Below are 21,016 nucleotides of genomic sequence, written 5' to 3' on the forward strand. Positions count from 1 at the left end.
TTAACATGAGAGAAGCCAATGTACCATCTTTCTCATTCCTAATCCTCTTCAGTAATCCTAATCCGTTTCAGACCTGTAACCTTTCTTAAGCATCACATGGGAGAGGATTCTTAAGGCTGCTCAGAACAGTGCGGTAAGTAAATCGAAGGGTCTGTGCTTGTTGCAGAGCAGCGCGTATGTTGCGTACTGCAGGTGCTGAAAGCAATGGCAATTTCTGCTGCATGCCCAAGGGAACAACCTACTTGATCATTTAGATCTCAGGAGGAGTTTCTAATCTGTAATCAAGTAAATCACTTCAGAGATTATTAATCACTTTGGGTACTGAATGCTGGTTGTACAAGCAAACAAACAAATATTTAAGAAGTGGAGAGCTTCTTTTGTGTTTATTTTAATAAATCCTTAAGCTAGAAATTGGTAGCAAGGTAAGTTTTATTTTTCTTTTCTCTGCAACTGTTTTGTCTTCAGTAGTTACTCGGTACCCATAGTTTGAGGTGAAATGTCCTTTCTATATATCACTTTTTCTAAGTGAAATTCTCCTTTTTGGCACTGCAGTAACTGAGCAGGTGCAGAGTTCAGTGCATGTGTAAAATTAACCAAGTTTCACTGTCTTGTTTCCAGCTATGAGCAAAGCTTAGTCTGTCGTACACGTGGAACAGGGGTATTTACTCTAGGAGGGAAAGGAAGGATCATCACTTTCCCTGGTGCTAGCGAGCATTTTTATTCTTGTCAAAATTATTTTCTTATTTGTTTTAATTCATTGATGGCTCTTAAATCACCTGTTGCTGTTTTTCTAGTAGGAGAACTTAAAATTTGTTTCAATTTTGCTTCTGTCTTTCACTGTTTTCTTCCTAGTAAACGTTCAGTATGTGTGTTTTATCCTCTCGTTGCGTTTTAGATTCTGTTCATCTCTTCCCTTGGTCATCCAAATGTCTGTAGAATTTACAAGCTAGTGGGGATTCTGTTGTGCATATGACATGTGAATGTGTCGTCTTTCTTAGGAAATGCATTGTTTTAGAGTTAACTGCATGGCAGAGTAGTTTGTAGCTCCTTTCAGGCCTTTGATTCAAGTAGGTGGAGCCCCAAATTCTGCACAGATCTGTAATCTGGACGAGCTCAGTGATGTGACAGTGTGTGTAGAATTTGATTCAAAATGATGTCACTGTTTTTCATTTTGTAAGAGTTAATACTTGCAGTAAGCCTGGAAAAAAACTAGAAAAAAAACTAGGAAAAACCTGGAAAAACCTAGGCTTTTGTTTTTGCTGTTTTGGAGTGTTTCCTTTCTCTCTCTCTCTCTCTCTCTTTCTTTCTTTCTTTCATTTCTTTCTTTTATTTTTCTCTTTCCTTCCTTCTTTCCTTCCTTCTTGTTGACGCAGAGGGATTTATGCAAGTTTTCCTTTACTGGGTTTTATGTGTTATTTTATCATGGGGTACTATTAAACAGATCAGCAGCCTGTGTTGCAAAAGGAAGTATGTTACCCCATGTCTGGGGAGGTGTATGTGGAGTATGGCTGTAGAAGTTTCTTCTGCCTTTCAGCGCTAACTGTTGAACAGGGAATATGCATCAATATGTGTTTGTGGTCTTCTGCTGAGGCACTGAGCTTTATCGATCTGTTAGTTGCTTGTATCTATGTGCAGCTCTCGAGTCTATGCCTTGTTCAGTGGTGTTTTTGGTGAGAAAGGAGTAGGCAGACAGTTGTTCCACAAATGCACTGTTTTATCTCAGCTAGTTGTTTAATACAGCCTGTATTTGAGGTGATGCCACCACTGAACTTCATCATGTCATTCAGGCTGTATCCTTATGGACTCCTAGACTGCAACTTTTCCTTGCAAACAGGGTTTTAGGTATGGGAGGGTTGTATTTCACTGTGGGATGGGTGAGGAAGGATCAGAGGTGCTGAGCAGTTGGGTTAGCTCTATTTCTTCCTCACTCATCCCACCCTTGAAGCAGGTTTCATTCCTTTGGATTCTCTGGTTTATTGCTTTGCACGACTTTGCTCTGGCTGTGGCCCTCAGAAGAATCTGTGGACAAAAGCAAAGTCAAAAAGTTTGCAGCTGCAGGGATTGCTTGGGAGAGACCTGTTAACCAGATAAGAGATGTAAGTAAGTGCTAGTGCCTGTGCTTGCTCTCTGCAGGTGCTCCTAGGGTACGCTAACACAGACTACACCTCTGTACAGATGGCCAAAATTCACATTTAAAGTAGGGCTGTGCAAACAACAAATGCTTGTGGTTTTGTTGCTGTTGTTGCTTTTTGCCTTTTTTTTTTTTCCCCCAGGGGAAAAGTTTTATTTTGTTTCTCCAAAAGTGATCTGAAATCCAAGATCATGTTTTATCAAAACACGTAGGTAGTACCCCTGAACACACTGTAGGCAAGCAAGGTACCTATCTTTGTACCTGAGCACACGTTTAAAATATGTTCTTTGGTTTTTAAAACTCATCTGGCAGTGTTCTAGTTCCTGAAAAAGGATTTTTTCTCATGCTGCCATTTTTAAAGGTATCTTTAATGGTGCTCATCTCTTCTGAAAAGTTGAAGCATCCGGCTTCCTTTGAGGCTGGTAGTATCAGGTTTTGAAGCTCGGCACGCAGTCTGTGTTGACCTCCACTATGGAGGAACAGCTGTCCACACTAGCCATGTTTCAGGGTTTTTTCTTGGGCCTGGCTTGAACCTGCTCCTGTGGACTGAGCTCCTATTTAGTAGCCAGAGTGTGTCCTCTGGTGCCTTTCATTTGAAAGGAACCCGTGTCATGCTGTTTCAGACTGCTCTGCCAGGTATACCAGAACGCACTAAGTGGAGGTGATTGGGGATGTCTGTTTCTAAACCAAGCTGTTGATACAGAACGAATCATTTGTATCATTGCTTCTCTGGGTAGCTAATACTTGTTGAGATCTTCAGGTATTTCTCTTTGAAAAGACATTTTTATGTGAAAATCCGTATGGAAATTATCTGTCTACACACAGAGTTTTTGAACTTGAAAATCTGTTTTTCCTGCAGTGGGATTTGCCCTGTACAGAAGGTGACAAGTAAGAGCCTTAAATGCTAGAGATTCTGATTATTTTTTTTTTCTGTGCAATTGTCCATTTGAGTACCTGCATTATGAAAAAAAGACCATAAAGCACCAGGTGTATTTGGGCATAATTTGCAGTGATTTCAGGCCATTTTTGGCACTGATATGCAATAATGTTGTTAGATTAAAACTAGAGTGACTGGTATTTTGTTAAGAACATTGTAAATTATATTCCTGTTAAATCATCCGGTTAATGTGAAGATGCATTTGTGCATTTCAGCATTCTGGGCAAGATAATTTCAGCATTTCTATTATGTAGAAACTTTCTGCACTGATGTTTTGTTTAGCATGGATCATCCCCCTGAGCAAGCACTGTGCACATGTACCTTATACAACACTGGACACGTTCCTTCCATTAGCCTTTCTGCAGATCTGTAGGCAAAAGGGCTGCAGGAAGTGAGAGAAGGAGAAGGGAAGGGCTTTTCCCTCCCCTGCTGAGAAGTGCCTCTGCTGTCCTGACCCTTCAAAAGCCTTTAAAATGTTGTGCTAGCACCAGACCTAATATTGTTAAAGGTGATTTTTTCCTTCCTTTCCTTTCTCAGCTTTCTCCCTCTCTCCAATTATGGGGCAGAATAAAAATCTTTATAAATCGTATGTGATACAGCCTGGGACTACTGTGGCAGTCGTACATGGAGTTTTATTTTTCCAACATTTTTTTATTTCCCCAAGAGGAAATGTGTCTGACCACAAAAGGCATTCTGATTGTCCTCAAAATGAGAAGTTTCAGAATTTGCCTTATTCTTGAAACAGGATCCTTTTGCTCTGAGCAGAGCTTTCTGCAGCAGTGAGGTGAACAAAAGTCTGGCTGTCCTGTCCTTTTATGCTGGCCAGGATCTGAGCAATTGATGGCATAATACACCCCCGCACTCAAGCAGATCCATGAGGTGAAGAAAAGCGGTATTTATTTCACAAAGCTGATTATTTTCATATGATAGCTAATTGTTATTTTGGACTTATCTCCCCTCTAGCTGTGGAACTGCAAATAGATTTAAATACCATATGTATGTTCGTCCCTCGTAATGAGAGTTATCCTTCAGAGATGGTATATGCATAAATATATTTGCATATACTGAGTGTTACTGAATCAACTTAATTACTTTAATGCTTCCAGATCAGTATAAAAAAATCTTGTTTTTTTTTTCTGTATGGCAAATGCCTCAAATATGCAGTCATGTAGTATTTTAGCACCTTTTACTTCATCTGGGTGCTTCAGCTGTGCGTGAGTAACGGGGGTGGTAGCATGAGGACTTGGAGATGTGGTCTGCTCTTAGTGCTCAATCAAGCATATTTTATTGTACCATTTGAAATGAAGGTTCACATCAAAGAGCCATATTGCTAAAAGTATAGGAGCCTGAAATTAGGTATATGAAATATTGTGTGAGTACATGAATGCCTGGTTTATACATCTACTGTACAATTACAGTACCTAGATATGTAATGCCTGATATTTTTATCCAATTGGCAAAGGTGCTGGAATTATTCCTCTTCATATAGCTGAGTTGAAATTTTAAACAGCAAGACAGAAATCCTCATCTCAGATTGTCTAGAAGACAACAAAGTAGCTTGAGGAACGTGGTAGTAGAAGATGTACTTGGGCACAAGACAGGACATCTGCTTGTTGATCTTAATAAGTGTTAATATATTTAATTATAGACTCAGCACTGTGGGGCATGTTGCAGCAGTTTTGATTCTGATCGAATGCTTTCCTGCATCTCTCGCATGGTTTTGACGATACTGGGCCAGTCGGCAGCGTTCTAGTACTGGCTGGAAAACATGGGATCTGGTAGTTCTGTAAATGCCAACTACAAGTACTCTCTGCAGAAGTCTGAAAATGGTGAGTGATTCTCTGAAATGTAATATTTTCCTGTCTGCTCCTGCACATGCTGTTGGAAGGTTGTGGTGGATGGGCTTCTTTTCCACGTTACTCCTTTTTCTTGATAGTACTGAGGTGAGGTTATATCTTTCAGTCATGTCCTATGACGAGGAATTTCAGATGTCATGCAGAATACCAACACTAGACTTAGAAAATAACAGCTATCTAGACCCAGGATTAGATTAAAATCAATCAAAACCTGACCAGAAGTGAAGCAGCAAAAAGCAGTTTTGTTGGAACTAACGTCAGATTAATTAATCAATTTCTGCCTAATTTGTATGTGTTGGAACCTCATGTGCTGACAGGGTGAAAGATGAAAACACCCTGCCGCTTCTGGTGGGCTTCCTCTTCAAAGACTGTGCTAGGGATGTAAGACTGATAAAGCAGAAACATTAGCAAAGCCAAAATAAACGTGGTTCTAAAGAAGGCAAGATGCTGTGTTTAAGAAAAGCTAAAAGCCAAAGCGTGAAGAAAAAAAGAAAAAGAAAGACTAATTTTCTTGTTTCATTCAGTCATTGGCAGTAGCAGAACAGCAGTATGGTACAAACTATTTGCAAATGTTTTGAAAGCAAAACCAGTGATTAATTTTAGAAATTAGGAGAGTGGAGGTACTGCTGTGACTCAGCATTATTTGTTTGTAATTTTTGTTTATTAAAAATCTCCACCTTTACTTTAAGTTAGAGTTGTCTACTGCCAGTAGCCTCAGAGAACTAAGGAGTTTCTCAGGAAGTTCAGGGTGATTTTATGACAGTGGCTTGTTCGTAACATAGAAAGCATAGCATAACATAAAACTAGTTACTGATTTGAAACCCTCCGTTAAATCTGATACCTCATCAACAATTTCCAATGGCAGTAAAATCTTTGTCAATTTCTTGCCTCTCATTTTTAAAATCCTTCAGATCTGGTGATCTGCAGAAGTGGAGCTAGCTGCTCAGGAGTTTCCAACGTAACCACTGGGCTCTGCCCTGCCAGCTGAGGCTGGAGCTCTGCACAAGTTGTGATGAGGGAGCAGGCCAAACCTTGAGCTGGTACCAGCTGGCACAGAGCAGGGCTGTGCTGACAGGGCATCAGCTGCCTCTGTCTTCTGTGGGGCCTCTGGCTCTCTTGCGTAGGTTGTGGAGACGTGGTAGAACATACCCATGGTGTAAATGTTGCCATTTCCCCGCACAGATGTGCAACCTAATTTAATTTTCATTAAATAAACCTGTATGATGGGGAGAACTTGGGCTGCATAAGTATCTGTCAGGTTAAAAAGAATGTTTTCTGGCTTGAATTCTCATTAATTAGAAGTTAAAATGTAGATAAAAATAATTTCTTACAATAGGCTTTCCATTTCTTAGAACAGGGTCTCCTTTTTTGCTGGAGCTGTTGTTAAAATCAGCTTGTAGCTATCTACTTGTATTTCTGCAGTGCCTTCTCAGGAAATCGTACTCTGCTGGCACTTGTCTTGCAAGAGACCTGAAAGGATACTTGTGGGACACTCACTTTCAGGCAATTGATTTGGTTATAAATGGTTGCAGAGTACGAAGGCAATATTTGTTCACAGCTGATTTGTGAACTATACTGCTAACATGAACAGGCGTAGCTGAGTTTGGGTGCTGCGACTTTGGCACGCATGCAGTAGCTTGTGTGTTGATGTATGATTCAGTTTACTTCTTGGATCCTCATAAAATGTGGATAAATCTCTTTTTCTTCCTTTTTAATTATTTTTTTCTAAACTAGTACAAACACTGCCAGATGCAACTCACCCAGGTAAGCTGGTAAATTAGAATACCTGGATTTTTCAGTTGCAGAGTCAGTCTATGTAAAAGTAGTATTAAAAAAAAATGATGCCTTGCCTATCTGGAGCTTAAAATGCTGCGGATGGTGGTATATGTGCTCAGTGTGGGCTTGGTGACCAATCTTTCATTGATTTTATTTTTTAATCTGTAAAAGGATCTGGTTTTCATTGGTATATGTGCAGTCATAGCTATAAATTTGTTCTCGGGATTCACTTGAAGTATATCTGGCTCCTGCTGCAGTAATTGGACGTTATATCTGCTGTTAGGGGAATGCAACACGTTCAGAAGTTATTTATTTTAGAGTGATTGGGACTGTGATTCTGGCTATGTGCCAGCCAAATTGCTGTACAGGGAGTAAGGCAGCTAGTGTGAAAGATATAAAAGAGGCTTGAAGAAGTAGCATGGGGAGCACAAACGGCAGAAAACAAAGTCAGCTTTTTAAAACTTTCTCATGGCCCAGCAGATCAGAAAGCATTTTCTCAGCAAGATATAAGGCCCAGGCAAAGTCTAACATAAGTTATTCTCAAATTAAGGGTAACCAGTCGTACCTTCTTGCCCATGACTTCACTGTGACTCAGTTCCCCGTCTGCTCAACAGCAATAGCTCTTCCATGCTCTGCACCTCCTGGTGGTTTTACAGTAAAATAGATTAGAAGGATTATTATTTTCAATACATAAGCCATCGGGATATCTTCTTTAGGTAAAGGTCAAGTAGTGGTTCCTGCTGAAGTACGTCAGGTTCTTACATAATTAATACAAGCTAATTGAATTAATATGATCTCTTTGTCTCTTGCCAGCACTTAGCAGCCTTTGGGGTAGGGGTGGGGGGATTTTCTTTTTAATCAAGGTTTTTCATTCCACACACCCAATTAATTGCTCTGCCTGCTCTGGTGAACACAGCAGCGCTCTCACAAACCCATTATGCCAAGGGAACAACACAAGCTTCTGCAGCAGGGCTAACTCCCTCGTCTTCATTTGAATTTGGGGCCAGCCTCTAGATAGAGCAGTTGTCCCTCTCCCAGCTGAAGCTGACACAGAGAAGTGCTTTTAGAAAATGTTTTAAACACAGGGCTCTAGGAGTGAACAGAAAGAGCACTGAGCCTAATAAAAAGAGAGAGACCAAGTAGCAAAGCTGGTTGGCTAGGTGATGTAAAGTAACCAGGCAGTCCAAATGGGGTCAAGACCAGCTAAGGAGGATATAAGAGTTTCCAGAGGTACATAAAGTTCTGCTGCAGAATTTGAAAAAGTAAATGGAAAACGGTACCACTTTGCTTTATTTTAAAGTACACTGCTTTATCTTAAATCACTGGAACTGGGGAAATATGGAGGAATTACTATGTTTTGAACACCAGGCCATATGGCCATCATTTGGAGGGAAGAGCCTAGTGCCGGTGCTGGCTGTAGATTGACCCATGACCAGAGAGACCTGTGAATTCCTGGCATTTCACTCCTTCTGCATCATTAAGTGGATGAAGGGCTGTTTCCCTCTTTTCACTGCATGTGTTATTTTAGTCCAAGGTAACAACACCTTAACGTTTACACTAGAACAAATCACACCTGAGGTTTGCCCAGAACTACAGAAGCTGAGGTATTTATTTGGCATAAAGGAAGGGAGATAAAACCTGTGTTTTTGAGGTTCTGTAGACCTCAGTGTCTTGTTTTTCCTCGTAACATCTTGTGTGGCCTCAGTCAAATGTCTGGTTCCCTGAAGCCCCAGTACCTAGACTGTAAGGGGGACATGAAAATGATGAAGGCGGATGGAAAGGGATGAAATTGTGCATTAACACTGAAGAATCTGTTTGGACCTTTAGGCCCCAACAAGTTGTTAACGCAGGTGCTGAAGAGATGGCAGTGATGGTTAGAAACTCTTCAGAGCAGAGTCAGATCACCTCTTGCAACAGGGTGAAAGAAGTGGGTGTTTTGTTATTCCTAATATTTAGGCATCAGAACATGTTTTTTGAAAACTTGCTCTTGGAAGAGAAAGGTCCCTCTTGAGTTTTCAGGGTCAGGAAAGGAGAAGAAGCGGGGTGTCTCAGCTGGTGTGTCCACTGCAGCTCACCAGGCTGGTTCTGTTTTTGTCCCCTAGCTTTCAAGGCAGCTGTTTTGATCCAAAGGTGGTATCGGCGCTATGTTGCTCGGCTGGAAATGCGCCGACGTTGCACTTGGAGAATCTTTCAATCCATTGAGTATGCCTGTGAGCAGGATCAGATCAAGGTAAGGTGCTAAGGAAAAGAGTACGTGGGAAGAGACATCCTCATTTGGTGATTTTGGTACTGGCTGAAGCTTACTTCCTAGCTTTCTGTCTGAATGCAGCCTCTCTGTGCTGAAGCTAGCTAATGGTAAACTATTTTTAGGGCAGAAGCAGGCAGCTTCTTCCTATGTGGGTGTGTAAGATGTATCATGATTTTTAGGACCCTAATTTATGGAGGGAGAGAAATAAGCCTCTGCCTGAGGGTTTGCAAGGACTGCTGCTGTAGAAGTGGCAGTAGTAGAGTAGCCTGGGGAGGAAAGAGCATCGTTTATTGGGGAAGCTGCGTAACCTTGTGCCTCCATGTGTCAGGAACTTCACAACTTTGTGTTAAATTTAGAGAGGGTTGTTATTTGTGAGTGTGGGGTTTTATTTGTTTGCGTTTTGGTTTTGATTTAATGAACTCTTGTCTCCTTTGGAGCCTAGTCCCTCTTCCCTCTTGGAGAACATTGTGGCCTGCCATTATTTGCCATTCTGGGAGGCACGGCCCCTTCTGTGAATTCTCAAATAGGAGGATGCTTTCTCTGCCACAGATGCATTTGTTTCTGTCTACTGGCTAGTAAGCCTGCAAGTGCTTCGGTGGACCAAAGATTGGGTTTCCTGCTTCTTTTCTGCCTATCGATTTCCTGCATGCTTGTGTGTGTGATGAAATGCTAAGAAATAAATCTTGAAATAAAGTTATAAGGAGCATTTAACATCATCAGCCCTTTCCTGAGTCTGAACTCAAGAGGCAATCCTAGTTTTGTTTGAACTTTGCTTGATGTTCTCTTATATGGTTGCCTTGTTGTTGAGCAGGGAGAGGGCTTATGGGTGTTCTGTCTGTATGGCTGAAGGGAAAGCTACTACTTTTACTTCATTACAAGAAATATCAAACCAAATAAGTAGTGTGATTTGTTGTACATGCCAGAAAACATGAGAAGGGCATGGGTAGGTAATGCTTGTCAGCTTGTCAGATCTTGTCAGCTTCCCACTCTACAGAATTTCAAGTGGGCGTTGGGGATGTTCCGGGGTGAATGATGATGGGCTTTGTCTCTTCTTGCAGCTTCACAACTTCTTCAGCTACCTCATGGACCACTTCACGCCAAGCAGCAGTAAAGAGAGTAAGTTTGTGTGTGTCTTTTGTAGACTCCCTACAAATCTGAATAGGGACTGAATTACAAGGAGACTGTCAGAGCTGTGCAAGGAATGTGGGGTAATTCCTACTCCTTAGGAGCTAGAAGGGGGAATAAAACCTCAGCATGTTTTCTAAGAGCACTATTAGAAATCTGCCCTTTTTGCTGTCATCCCTGGTAACCAGCGCTCCAGAGTCCATTTCCGAAGCTACAGAGGATCCATCTCTAGGGAACCAGAGATGCTTCAGATTATCTACACTATTTAGTCTCTCACCTAAAATGGTGGGGGGAAACAAGTGCGGTGGGAACCAATAGGGTATCTTTCTGAACCTGCAGAGAGTACTATGTATTATTTCTTAGTGTTGGGAACTTGCTAATGAATTTAGGTCCGAAATCTGGTTATAAGATGTTACAGCAATTAAAAAAAAAAGTGCAACACTGAGAATGTGGGTGCAGGCTTAGAAAAAAACAGGGTAACATAGGAGACAGCTCCTCATTATAATTTTGCATGTTTTTTGCTCTTGACTAAAGAAACAGCTTTTCCTTAGCAAAAAACAAGAATGGTGTATTAACTTTTTCTTGTCTCTTTCTCTTTTTAAATAAACAATCCAACCAACCAATCTGTCATCCAGGGGATTTTATCAGTCGCATGTTCATAAGTGGGGAAAGCTTCAAAGAGGCAGAGCTGGAAAAGTACTGTGACTATGAATCCATGGAGGTGCCAGACTCCTACACTGGACCCCATCTCTCTTTCCCCCTCCTTCCTGACCATGCGACTGCCTTGCTGGAAGCTTTCAAACAGAAACAAGTAAGGATCCCAAAAGGAACCACGCTTTCCCCTTCTGCATATAGAGGTGTGGGACAGATGATTTGCTTTTAGACTTCCTAGCAACTAAAGTGATTTGAATATGAGCAGCTGGCAGGCTGTTAAGCAATGAGTGTAGAAATGATCTGGTAGGTACTTCCCAGGGCAAACTTTCTTCTTTTCAGAAAACACAGTTCTAACAAAAACACAAAATTTTTGTAGTTAATGTGCCAGTGTTAACCTTAATTTCATTTCAAAAGGGAAAAAAAAAAACCCACAACAGTCCATGTTGAAACATTCTTTTGTCATTTTTTGTTGCAATGCCTCTATTTGTAGGAATGTATAGGATGGCCCAGGTGGAACAAAGTGATCAAAATTATGTTTTGTGCTGTGCATATCTGACTCTTGGGGAAAAAATATATTTTAAATCTAAGATAGAATTGTGGGGGTTCTTTTTTTTTTTTTTTTTTTTTGATTAGGAAGGCCATTACCAATTCAGCAAACCTAACAAGAGGAGTCCTTGTACAATTGTTCTGCTTCCATCCCTCAGATGAGGTGCTGAACAGCAAAATAGGTCAAAATAGGTCAAAACCTCCCTTCCCCAAACAAATCCAGACTTGTAAAGCAAAGCCTCTAGAGCCCTGACTAACATTAAATTCTCCCACACTGGCTTCAAGGGAACAAATTTATGCAGGTCACATGGCAGCTCAGAATCTGGCCTTATGTGGAGAATGCAAAGAAAGATGTAGAAGATAGCAGCTTCTTACCTGTGATGCCAGGCTACAGCTTCTGCTCTAGGGGATGGAGTTGCATAGCAGATATAGCTTTGACCACAGGGCTTTTGGATTTTGCTGCCAGCTGTGTTGATGCCAAGGCAGTGCTGCTTTGGACAAGACTCTTCCATTCTGCCTTTGCCCGGTATTTGTGCTGTCTTGTTTGCAAGCCTGTAGGTCAGCTCTGACTGTTGTGATGGGTCCTTGGGGCCTTTGCAGGCAGCTGTGTTGCTGCTCAGAGCTTTAATTCCTTCGCTTTCTCCTAGTAGCAGCTCCACGCTCGCTATGTCTTAAACCTTCTGCATGAGACCAGGAAGCACCTCAAGCAGTTGCCAAACATCAGTCACGTCTCCACCTGCTATAGCGAGGAGGTCACCGTGTGCGGTACGTCTGGGTGGGAGGGCACTGCACCCTTTGGAGGGTCTTTGGAGTCTCTGGAGGGAGAGTGCTTAGGTGGAAGGGATGGAAGAGAAATAAATTGGTACTGTTCAAATGTGGAATAGAAATGCAGTCTGTACGTAAAATGTGTGTTGAGAGGCAGCTGGGGCTGCCTTTAAAATATCTGGTAAAATACCTTACGGTGCTGTATTTGAGCTGCTGTCGAGACTGGCCTGAACATTGGAGGGAGCAATTCTCCATTGTGGCCTCATTTCTGCTTGGTCTGGAATAGGATGGTTTGATAACTGCCCCTTGATGGCAGCGTTTAGCTTGCCATAGCCTGCTGTAGCAGCAGTGTTGTCATGGCGATTCTAAAAATGCAAAGAGAGGAGGAGGTATGAAAGGAAAGGATAAGGATATACATTTGTCTTAGTATAAAATGAAGGGTGCTAATGATAGCCCGTGGCTGTTAAAATTGTTACACATTACCACATAAATTGAGATTTTTTTCAACTGGATTCAATTTTGTCTTTGTTCTGTCACCCAGAACTTGGGATCCCTGTTCCAAAGCACAGAAACTGCACCCAGTCAAGGACTGGCCTCAAGGCTCATTTTTTGTCCTGCTCTGTTCCCTGGAATTATTTAAGCAACCAAGTCCTGGAGCTGTTTTGGTTGAGTCTTCATAATTGGCAGTGTGTGCATTCAGATCCAGGATACTCACAAGTCTTTGAGTTGTATCAGATAAATTTGAAAGAGACAAAACTTTTCACCGTTATTTTCCTACTCTAAGACTAATGTTAAAACTTCGAGATATTTCTGAAAACCATGTATTATGCACAGAAGTTTGTGTGCAGTCAATAACACGTTAAATGAAAATTTAGTTTGATTATTTTGTATGCAAACCCTTCTCCTGTGTAATGATCAAAGGCAAACAATTTCTTGTGCCATCTTATGTCATCATAAGAGAGATGAACAAAGCTTCTGAAGCAGTTTGTTCTCACTCAGACTTCAGCTCAAGCCTTTACATCATGTCCTTTTGCTCTGGGCATGCTGCCTCAGCGTCAGGAATGTATTACTTTACTCTGGACCTTGAAATTCCTGAAGCATTTCAGTGGTCATAAATTTATAGAGATACTTTATAGAAAGTTATTTATTGGTGTCTTTTTAAGTTAAAAGTAAGCATACTGTGACTTGTCTTTTTGTGCCTGTTAGGAGATTTGCATGGCCAGCTGGATGACTTGTTCCTCATATTTTATAAGGTAGGCTCCATACTTGGTGAGACTGCCCAGGCATTGTAAGAGGTATCACATGGGTCATGCTGAGAAGCATTTGCAAAACTGGGCCCTTGAGATGTAATTGTCCAGCTATTTTGATCAGTTTTAAATGGCTTCACAAAGCAAAAGCTTATTCTCTTGCTGACTTTTAAATCTGTGAGAACTGTTATGGTACACATGTGCATTTGGCAAGTGCTAATGGATATTTTTATAAGTCCTGACACCAGTGGCTCCACCTCCTGACTCCGTTTTCACTTTTCAGTGCATTTACCACTGGGAGCCTACAGGATAAAAATAAGAGTTAGGATCTATTGTAGAAGGTAACTTGGGGTAAGCGTGAGTGCGCAGCTAGTGGGGAGGTGTATTTGCATGTCATGGGGAGGCCTCTCTAGTAACATCTGCCTGTCCCTTGTTTTTTGCAGAATGGCCTTCCTTCCCCTTCCAAGTCCTACGTGTTCAATGGGGACTTTGTAGACAGAGGCAAACAGTCCCTCGAGATCCTTATCATCCTCTTTACCTTCCTCTTGATCTATCCAAAAGAGGTTCATCTCAACCGTGGGAACCATGAAGATCACATGGTCAACTTACGGTATGGGTTCTGTGTGGGGCTGATCACAATGTCAATGCTGTCGCTGCAAAATCTCACTGAACTTCCTTTCTTCTGTTCCTACAGGTATGGTTTCGCCAAGGAAGTCATGCAGAAATACAAGGTAGGCCTGTTTGTGTCTCCTTCAGCACGAGACAGGCTTTGAAGGTTCGATGCTTCATCTTTTCCTTTCTGCCCTGTCCTCCTAGGTGCATGGGAAGAAAATCTTGAAGATGATTCAGAATGTCTTCTGCTGGCTACCCCTGGCCACCCTGATTGATCAGAAAGTCCTTATTATACATGGAGGCGTCTCTGATACCACTGACCTGGACATGCTGGAGAAAATTCAAAGGAACAAAGTAGGTTTTATTTCCTAGAGACAACAGTGTTGCTGATTTGTGGTTGGAGAGCTTATTCCTGTGTGTCAGCTTGGCTGTTGACAAATGTAAAGGATGGTCTTCCTAGCCAAAAAGTGTGTTCAGGTACAGGCTCGGGGTGCGCTGCTTTGGTTTAATAGGGTGTGTGTAGGAGGTGTGAAGGGAAAAAGAGTTGTCAATTTCTGGAACTTGAGAGGATTGGTTATAGCCACGTAAGTGGTGGACAATGGCACTGGGTAAACATGTGCTGGTGCTGACAGTAAACACATAGCAATGACAGGGTTTTGTCCCATAGTTCTTTAGCTCGTTTAACTTTTTTTTTCCCCCCCCCCGCTAGATTTCTAGAGGGATTGTGACAAGTCATTAGCTTGTGTCTGCCTCTTTTTAGTTGACAAATAGTACTTCCCTTCACCAAATCTAATGACAAGCACCTGCTTTAGCGATTAATCTTTCCCTCATTCTGCTGCCTAGTTCCCATTGCAGATTAAATCCATGTAATCTGTCTTTCATGAATGTCTGAGCAGTACAAAGTCAATGAAGAAGAGATGGATCCGTAGTCAGGATGAATGTGTGGCCCCAGCTGTAAACCAAGAATGGTACATCTGAGAGGGTGGCACTAGTAACCTCCTACAATTAAACACCATTTGATGGCAGCAAAGGGAATTGAGTTTCAGAGGCCCGTGTCACTTGACAGATTGCCAGTGGAAGATGTTAGAGCTAGAGATCCAGCTTTCCAAGCGGTTTGACCATCTCTGTTTCCTCTCCTACCTCTTTCAGTTTATTTCTGTCTTGAGGGGGAAGAAAAGGAAGGAGTCAAACAGGAACGTGGAAATACAGGAGGTAAACGGGGAGAGCAACGCGGAGGCTGACCCTACAGGGAACGAAGCAACGCCCAGTTTACCCTCGCAGCCCCGACCAGCGCAGGCTCCCAGCATGGCCAACAGGCTGGAGTTCTCCAGGTGGGTCCGGCAGACGGTGCAGGAGCAAATCGAGTGGTGCCGCCGGCTGGTGGACATCAGTGAGTCGGAGGACGAGGAGCTCACCTACTCTAGCATGGTCTCCTTAGCGGATTTGGACGGGCCGTGCTGGACTCGCCAGGAAGAGTGGAAGCAGGTGAGTGGTGTAAACGGGGCCCTGGCTTTGGTGGGTGCCTCCCACAGCTTTGTTCTCTGTTCTAATGAGGAATCTTGCTATAAAATGTGAGTCAGTGCCCAGACCTCTCTGCAAAGATATTTTTGCTGCTCTGTAAAGTGGAGTTAAGGAGAAAGTCAGTGCAGAGGTGCCAGAGGAGGACTGGTGCTAGCTGTGTTCTGCTGGTGCCTTTCTCTTAGCCTTGCAAGTCAGTCTCTTCACTGGGCTTTTGGCTTTCTACACTCAAGGCTCTGTTCCAGCGTTTGCCACCAGCACAGCACTCATCTGTTGGATAAATCAAACTGCTGCTCAAGCGCAGTGGGATGACAGGTTTCTTTTGATTCACTGCAAGGGAGAGAAATAACAGACGACTGACTGTAGAGCCCAGTGGTTATATCCCTTGCTGTGTGCGTGGGGTACCTGAGGTCAGCTCTGCAGCTAATGAATGAGCGTGTCATTTGCTTATGAGGGAGTCATGGTCTTGGATGCTAGGAGCACTAAGAGTACTAATGGGCTTCTGGTTTTATCCAGGCTGTACAGTGAGATCACTAGGTGAATCGGAGCCTGGAAACTCGATTTCCTCTTTCTGTTGGATCAGTCTCTTTGTGTGCCTGTGTGCTGTGAAACCATCATTCCTTACCACACACTGCCTATGACATCCTGGCATCACACACCTTATCAGCGTAAAGCTGTATATTGAGGTCAGGGTTAAAGAGATTAAACTTTAATCCTTGTAGTGGGTTACTGAGTCAGCACTTACATTAGTGGAGGCTGCTGAACATCCTGACCAGGGAGCAAAGGAGTTTAATACTAAGTCCACTCGTGGCCCCAGGATCTGCCAGGCGTTCTTGCTCTGGGACATGTTTTGGACTCGAGGAAGACAGGAAAGGCTTTTTGAAATCTAGCGGGATCAAAGGGAAAGCTTTTTTCAGGCCTGATTTATGAACGCCTCTCTCCCCCAGGCACTTTTGAGTGTGGCTGTAGCTCCAGGCTGACAGTGTTGTCACCTCTGTGGTGGCTCAGGTTTGTGAGAGTCCTGCAAAGCAATAAGGAGGTTCATCGGGGATTCAGGAAACATCTCTGCGCTATGCTAACAGCAGAAGTCCAGGCATGCAGAGATGGTGCTGTACTTGCTTAGTTGATGGGCAGTGGTTGCCAAATACACATTATTCAGTGAACTTTTCCAATCCTTTCAGATTTTGGACATTCTCTGGAGTGACCCCATGCCTCAGGAGGGCTGCAGAGAAAATACGGTGCGAGGTGGTGGCTGCTACTTTGGGCCTGACGTGACAGGGAAGATCCTTGAGAAGTACAAGTTGCAGTTCCTCATCCGCTCCCATGAGTGCAAGCAAGAGGGCTATGAGTTCTGTCACAACCGCAAGGTTGGTAAGGGGCATGCTGTGAAGGATGCTTGAGTTTCCATCCTGCCAGGGCAGGGTTTCTGAGGTGTTTCACCTCAGCTCTTCATTTCTTCCAGTAGGGTTTTGTTAAATACATACAAAATCCTTGAGAGGCCACATCAGGACTTACTGAAATGCGCTCCCAGCTGAGATGTGAGGTCAGGGCAGTCTGAAGTCAGCCTCTCTGTCAGGGGGGCTGTTATGCAGGCAAAACACATTCCTCTGCATTGTAGCTGAGAAAAGATCTGAACCCATTTGTGCTATTGCCCCTGCTTTAAGCAGCTGCTTCTGAAGATTAAATACAAAAGGAGCATTAAATAAGCTGATGCAGCAAAGTTTGGCACTCGGAAGACTCAGGGTGACTTCAGTGACCTCAACTGAGGCACCTGGACTCTGCTCACTGCAGTGGAGAGTGGAAATTTGTCAGGAGAGTGCAGAGAAATCAGAGAAGTCCAGCACATGGCCAGAACCACACAAGGCCAGTGCCACCCTCGAGGAACTCTCACCTCACTTTTCCATGTAAAACATTTTACTTTCACCATCTGTTGACTCCACATGGGATGGGAGTTTTACTGATGCAAATATATGTATAATGGAGGATGCATGTAGTGACTGTAAATGCCTCTCTTTTTGGGGTTAGGTACTGACCATATTTTCAGCCTCAAACTACTATGAGATTGGCAGCAACAGGGGAGCCTACGTGAAGCTGGGGCCGGACCTGGTCCCCCATTTTGTTCAGTACCAAGCCAACAAGACAGCCCACACTCTCACCATGACCCAAAGGCAAGGCTTTTGTTGCTGAGTATTCACCAAGTCAAAATTCCCAAACTTTGGGAGCTTTGAGAACGTTTGGCTGCAGAGCTGAACTTTCACAGCTTGATTTACCAAATAAATAGCCCTAAAGGAGGATTCAAGCTTTAAGCAGAAATTACTGAGGGAGGTTCAGGGGGACAAGGAGGAAGTGTTACAAGATCAGAAGGGGGCTTTTCATTACTGGCTGCTGATTTTCCAGCTTCTCTTTCCAATGCCACGTTTCAATTTGTGACCCTTTGTTACTTCACAAATTGCACAGCTGTTAAAAGCCCCTGTGACTGGCATGGTAGAACCATTGAAACAAAAATGTGTAAACAAAAATGGGTAAACACAAACTGCAGAAGTTTGCTGGGATGGATTGTTTTTCCCTGAACTTGAGCTGACTGCTGACAGCTTGTAGAGGAAGGGCAACAGTTTCTGTGCTATGGCAGGGATTCACTGGATCAGTTGGGGGAAATACTGCTCCAGACACACGCAGGGCACTTGTGTGAGGGTCTGGGCAATCCATGGACAATGCAGAGGACTGGGAACGTGCTTCTCTCTTTTCTGCGTCCTTCAGAATCAGCAGAGTAGAGGAGTCAGCCTTTCGAGCCTTGCGGGAGAAGCTGTTTGCTCACACCTCCGCTCTCATCAGTGCATTCAAGGCATACGATAAGGACGATACAGGTAAATTGGAGCCACGAGCTGCTAAATTAATCTCCTGGTGGGATGGGGTTGAAGAGGCTAAGTTGGGTGCATGTCATAATCCTCAGCCTGCTTTTGTGCCAGCTAGGAGAGCTCTGCTGGTATGGCAACTGAGTCATGGTGCTGAGGAGATCTCTCTGCATGTGCTTAGGGGGGAAACAGGGACAGGGCAGTCAGCAGAACAACTTCGTTGTGGGTATACCTTCCCTAGCAGCAAAATCATTCAAAAAAATCCAGTTTAGCTGTTAGAGCAGCTGTTAAACTTGGGGCTTTTCTATGTTCCTGGGCCACCGAGGAACAACTAGTGCAGTTGCACAGCTCACAAGCTGTAGGGCACACTTGGCTGTCGGCCACAAATTTATGAAGAAATATCCAAAGTCAGTGTCTTCACAGCGTTCAGAGGTTTGCAGTCCCACAGTCCTGATTTGTTATGGTGGTCAAAAGCTGACTGAGGCTGGAGGGGGCAGCACGTGCTTGTGCCCTGCAGCAGCTGTTGCAGGCTGATGTCTGTACGGCCTTGTAGGGTTTTTACCTGTACCCAAGTGCTCAAGTGTACCATGGAGAAATGGAGCCGCTGCTGTCAGCAGCACAGTAGCCTAGGATATTTACTTTGAGAGCCAGCTGCACTGCGGCTTGGTGTAATGGATCTTCTGGAGGTGGCCCTGTGCAGCAGCTAGAGGTGACGGTGGTGGAGCAGGTGAAGCAAGCAACACACCAGCCATCTTTACGTGCTTTCAGCCACCAGCCTCTCAGAGGTCTCCATGGCTTTCTCTTCTCCTTACAGGAAGGATCACGCTGAGCAACTGGGCAGCGGCAGTGGAGTCAGTCTTGCACCTGGGACTGCCGTGGCGAATGCTGAGACCGCAGCTGGTGCGCACCACGGCGGATGGCATGCTGGAGTACAAGTCCTGGCTTGATGATTTAGCCATGGGGCAGCGGAGCCAAGAGGTAAGGACTCACGTCTGCCAAAGCGTGCTGCAGAGCAGCTCACAAGATCTCAGTGTGGGACAGGCAGGAAAGGCTAGGAGAGTGGAAGGTTCCTGTACCGCAGAGTTGCACAGACGGTCCAGCCATCACAAACCCATTTCAGGAGGCACACATAATGCCAAGTGCACTGCTGGCTAACTCTTGAACACAGCAGATATTTTTATGTATGGGAGGGTCTGCAGTAACTGCTTGGAGAAAACAGAGCTGTTGGAATGGGTAGGAGTGTCCACGTTGTCTTTCAGCACATCCAGTCGAGCTTGTTGGAAGTCATTTATCGGAACAGATCCAACTTGGAGACCATATTCAGGATCATTGACAGAGATCATTCAGGTAAGGAGGGGTGCAGGGGGTGTTGGTCACTGTGTTGTATTCCATTTTACTTTTGGTCTTTATTATCTTCAAAGGCATTTTATTTAATGGTTTAGGACACGCATTACCTTCCCTGCTACACTGTTTTTTTGGTTCTTGCAAATTATATTATGTCTCTTTGCTGCTTCTAAGTTGTATTTTATCCACTGTTCTCCACCCTAGGAAGTTTAGTTGCAGCATGTGAAAGTCATTTCCTTCCTTTAGGGTAAGCAGGTAGTGAATCTGAGCAGGGGTATGTCCCTGCACGCAGAGCAGGAGCTGGCAGCTTGGTGCTAAGGTGGCTGTGCCTTTCTGCCCCGCAGGTCTCATCTCATTTGAGGAATTCCACCAAACCTGGAAACTGTTCAGCTCCCACATGAACATTGAACTCACAGACGATGGCATCGATGACTTAGTTCGCAGCATTGACTTCAATAAAGATGGAAACATCGACTTCAATGAGTTCCTCGAAGCCTTCCGCCTTGTCAAACAGACACAGTAGTGAGAACTCGGAGGGGATTGCCACGTCCAATGCCTTGTCTGCAAAGCCAGGACTCCTTCCTACCTAACTGCAGAGCATGCTTGCAGCTGCAAAACAGGGAAAGGGAAAGCAGGGACCTGTAGCACTACTACAAAAGCTGAAAACAGGAACCACCCCAGCCAACAGCTGTGCTCTGTTTTGGGAAGGTAACAGTACAATAGATAAGCTGCACTTCAGTTATGACCACATTTAAAGAAGAGCTCTGTTCCAAGTAGAAATCCGTGCTCCAAGGGAGCTACAATTTAATTTCTCTTGTCAATGCATGTGATGAAATCTTAAAGATCTCTTCCAGTTTCGTAAAATGGAATTAAAGGTATTTCTTGGGGGCAGTGTTTTAACCAAATAGCAACTGCTACTGCAGTCTTCCTTTTATGAAACATTTCTTCTCAGTTGGCTGGTTCTGGGCCTTCTCAGCTGTGCTAGCACCACTGCTACTTCTGTGATGATACCTCTCTCCCCTGTTGTTCCTTTGCTTCAGTAAGTTTGCAGCTACTACATATGTTCAGTTGAGCAACACTTTGAAAAATAAACTATCTCAAGCATGCAAAAGAGTCTCTCACATGGGGGGTCTTAAGAAATCTGCTGAAGCTATAGTTTTTGTCAAGGGTCATAGGAATGGACGAGGTAGCTCCCAGCTGCAGTGATTCTGTTGCAGGCTCAAGATTAGTTTACATTCAAAGCACAATACAACTGCAGCATAAAAAGCATGGGGGAATTTTTAAATAAAGTGTTTGCAAAGAAAAAAAAGCCTCTCTCTCCTACCTACAGCATCGTCATTCTAGCTGTTTCTCCAGTGCACGCAGCGGTAAGATCTAAGGGATGTGACACTGTGTTCTAGTTTGG

General features: G+C 43.6%; 1 protein-coding gene and 1 long non-coding RNA gene across 2 annotated transcripts in view; one reads left to right on the forward strand and one right to left on the reverse strand.

Annotated features, from left to right (window-relative positions):
- The window catches only part of LOC121069393, a 29,660-nt gene extending 14,231 nt beyond the window's left edge, over positions 1-15,429 (reverse strand). Inside the window, exons 1-2 of the long non-coding RNA XR_005819396.1 lie at positions 11,649-15,429; positions 7,266-7,341 (exon numbers count right to left, since the gene is read on the reverse strand). This is a non-coding gene — a long non-coding RNA (uncharacterized LOC121069393). The remainder of the gene's footprint in view (positions 1-7,265; positions 7,342-11,648) is intronic.
- Positions 3,807-20,912, forward strand: PPEF2 (protein phosphatase with EF-hand domain 2). The gene is made up of 15 exons (XM_040555542.1): positions 3,807-4,897; positions 8,803-8,930; positions 10,007-10,064; positions 10,709-10,884; positions 11,924-12,038; positions 13,245-13,291; positions 13,729-14,016; positions 14,102-14,251; positions 15,047-15,382; positions 16,597-16,782; positions 17,441-17,583; positions 18,173-18,279; positions 19,082-19,245; positions 19,527-19,614; positions 19,956-20,912. The coding sequence occupies exons 1-15, from the start codon at positions 4,837-4,839 to the stop codon at positions 20,132-20,134; spliced, it is 2,226 nt and encodes a 741-aa protein (XP_040411476.1). The 5' UTR covers positions 3,807-4,836; the 3' UTR covers positions 20,135-20,912.
- The last annotated feature ends 104 nt before the right edge of the window (positions 20,913-21,016 follow it).

This window comes from Cygnus olor, chromosome 4 (assembly GCF_009769625.2).
Source record: "Cygnus olor isolate bCygOlo1 chromosome 4, bCygOlo1.pri.v2, whole genome shotgun sequence".
Classification (NCBI taxonomy): Eukaryota; Metazoa; Chordata; class Aves; order Anseriformes; family Anatidae; genus Cygnus; species Cygnus olor.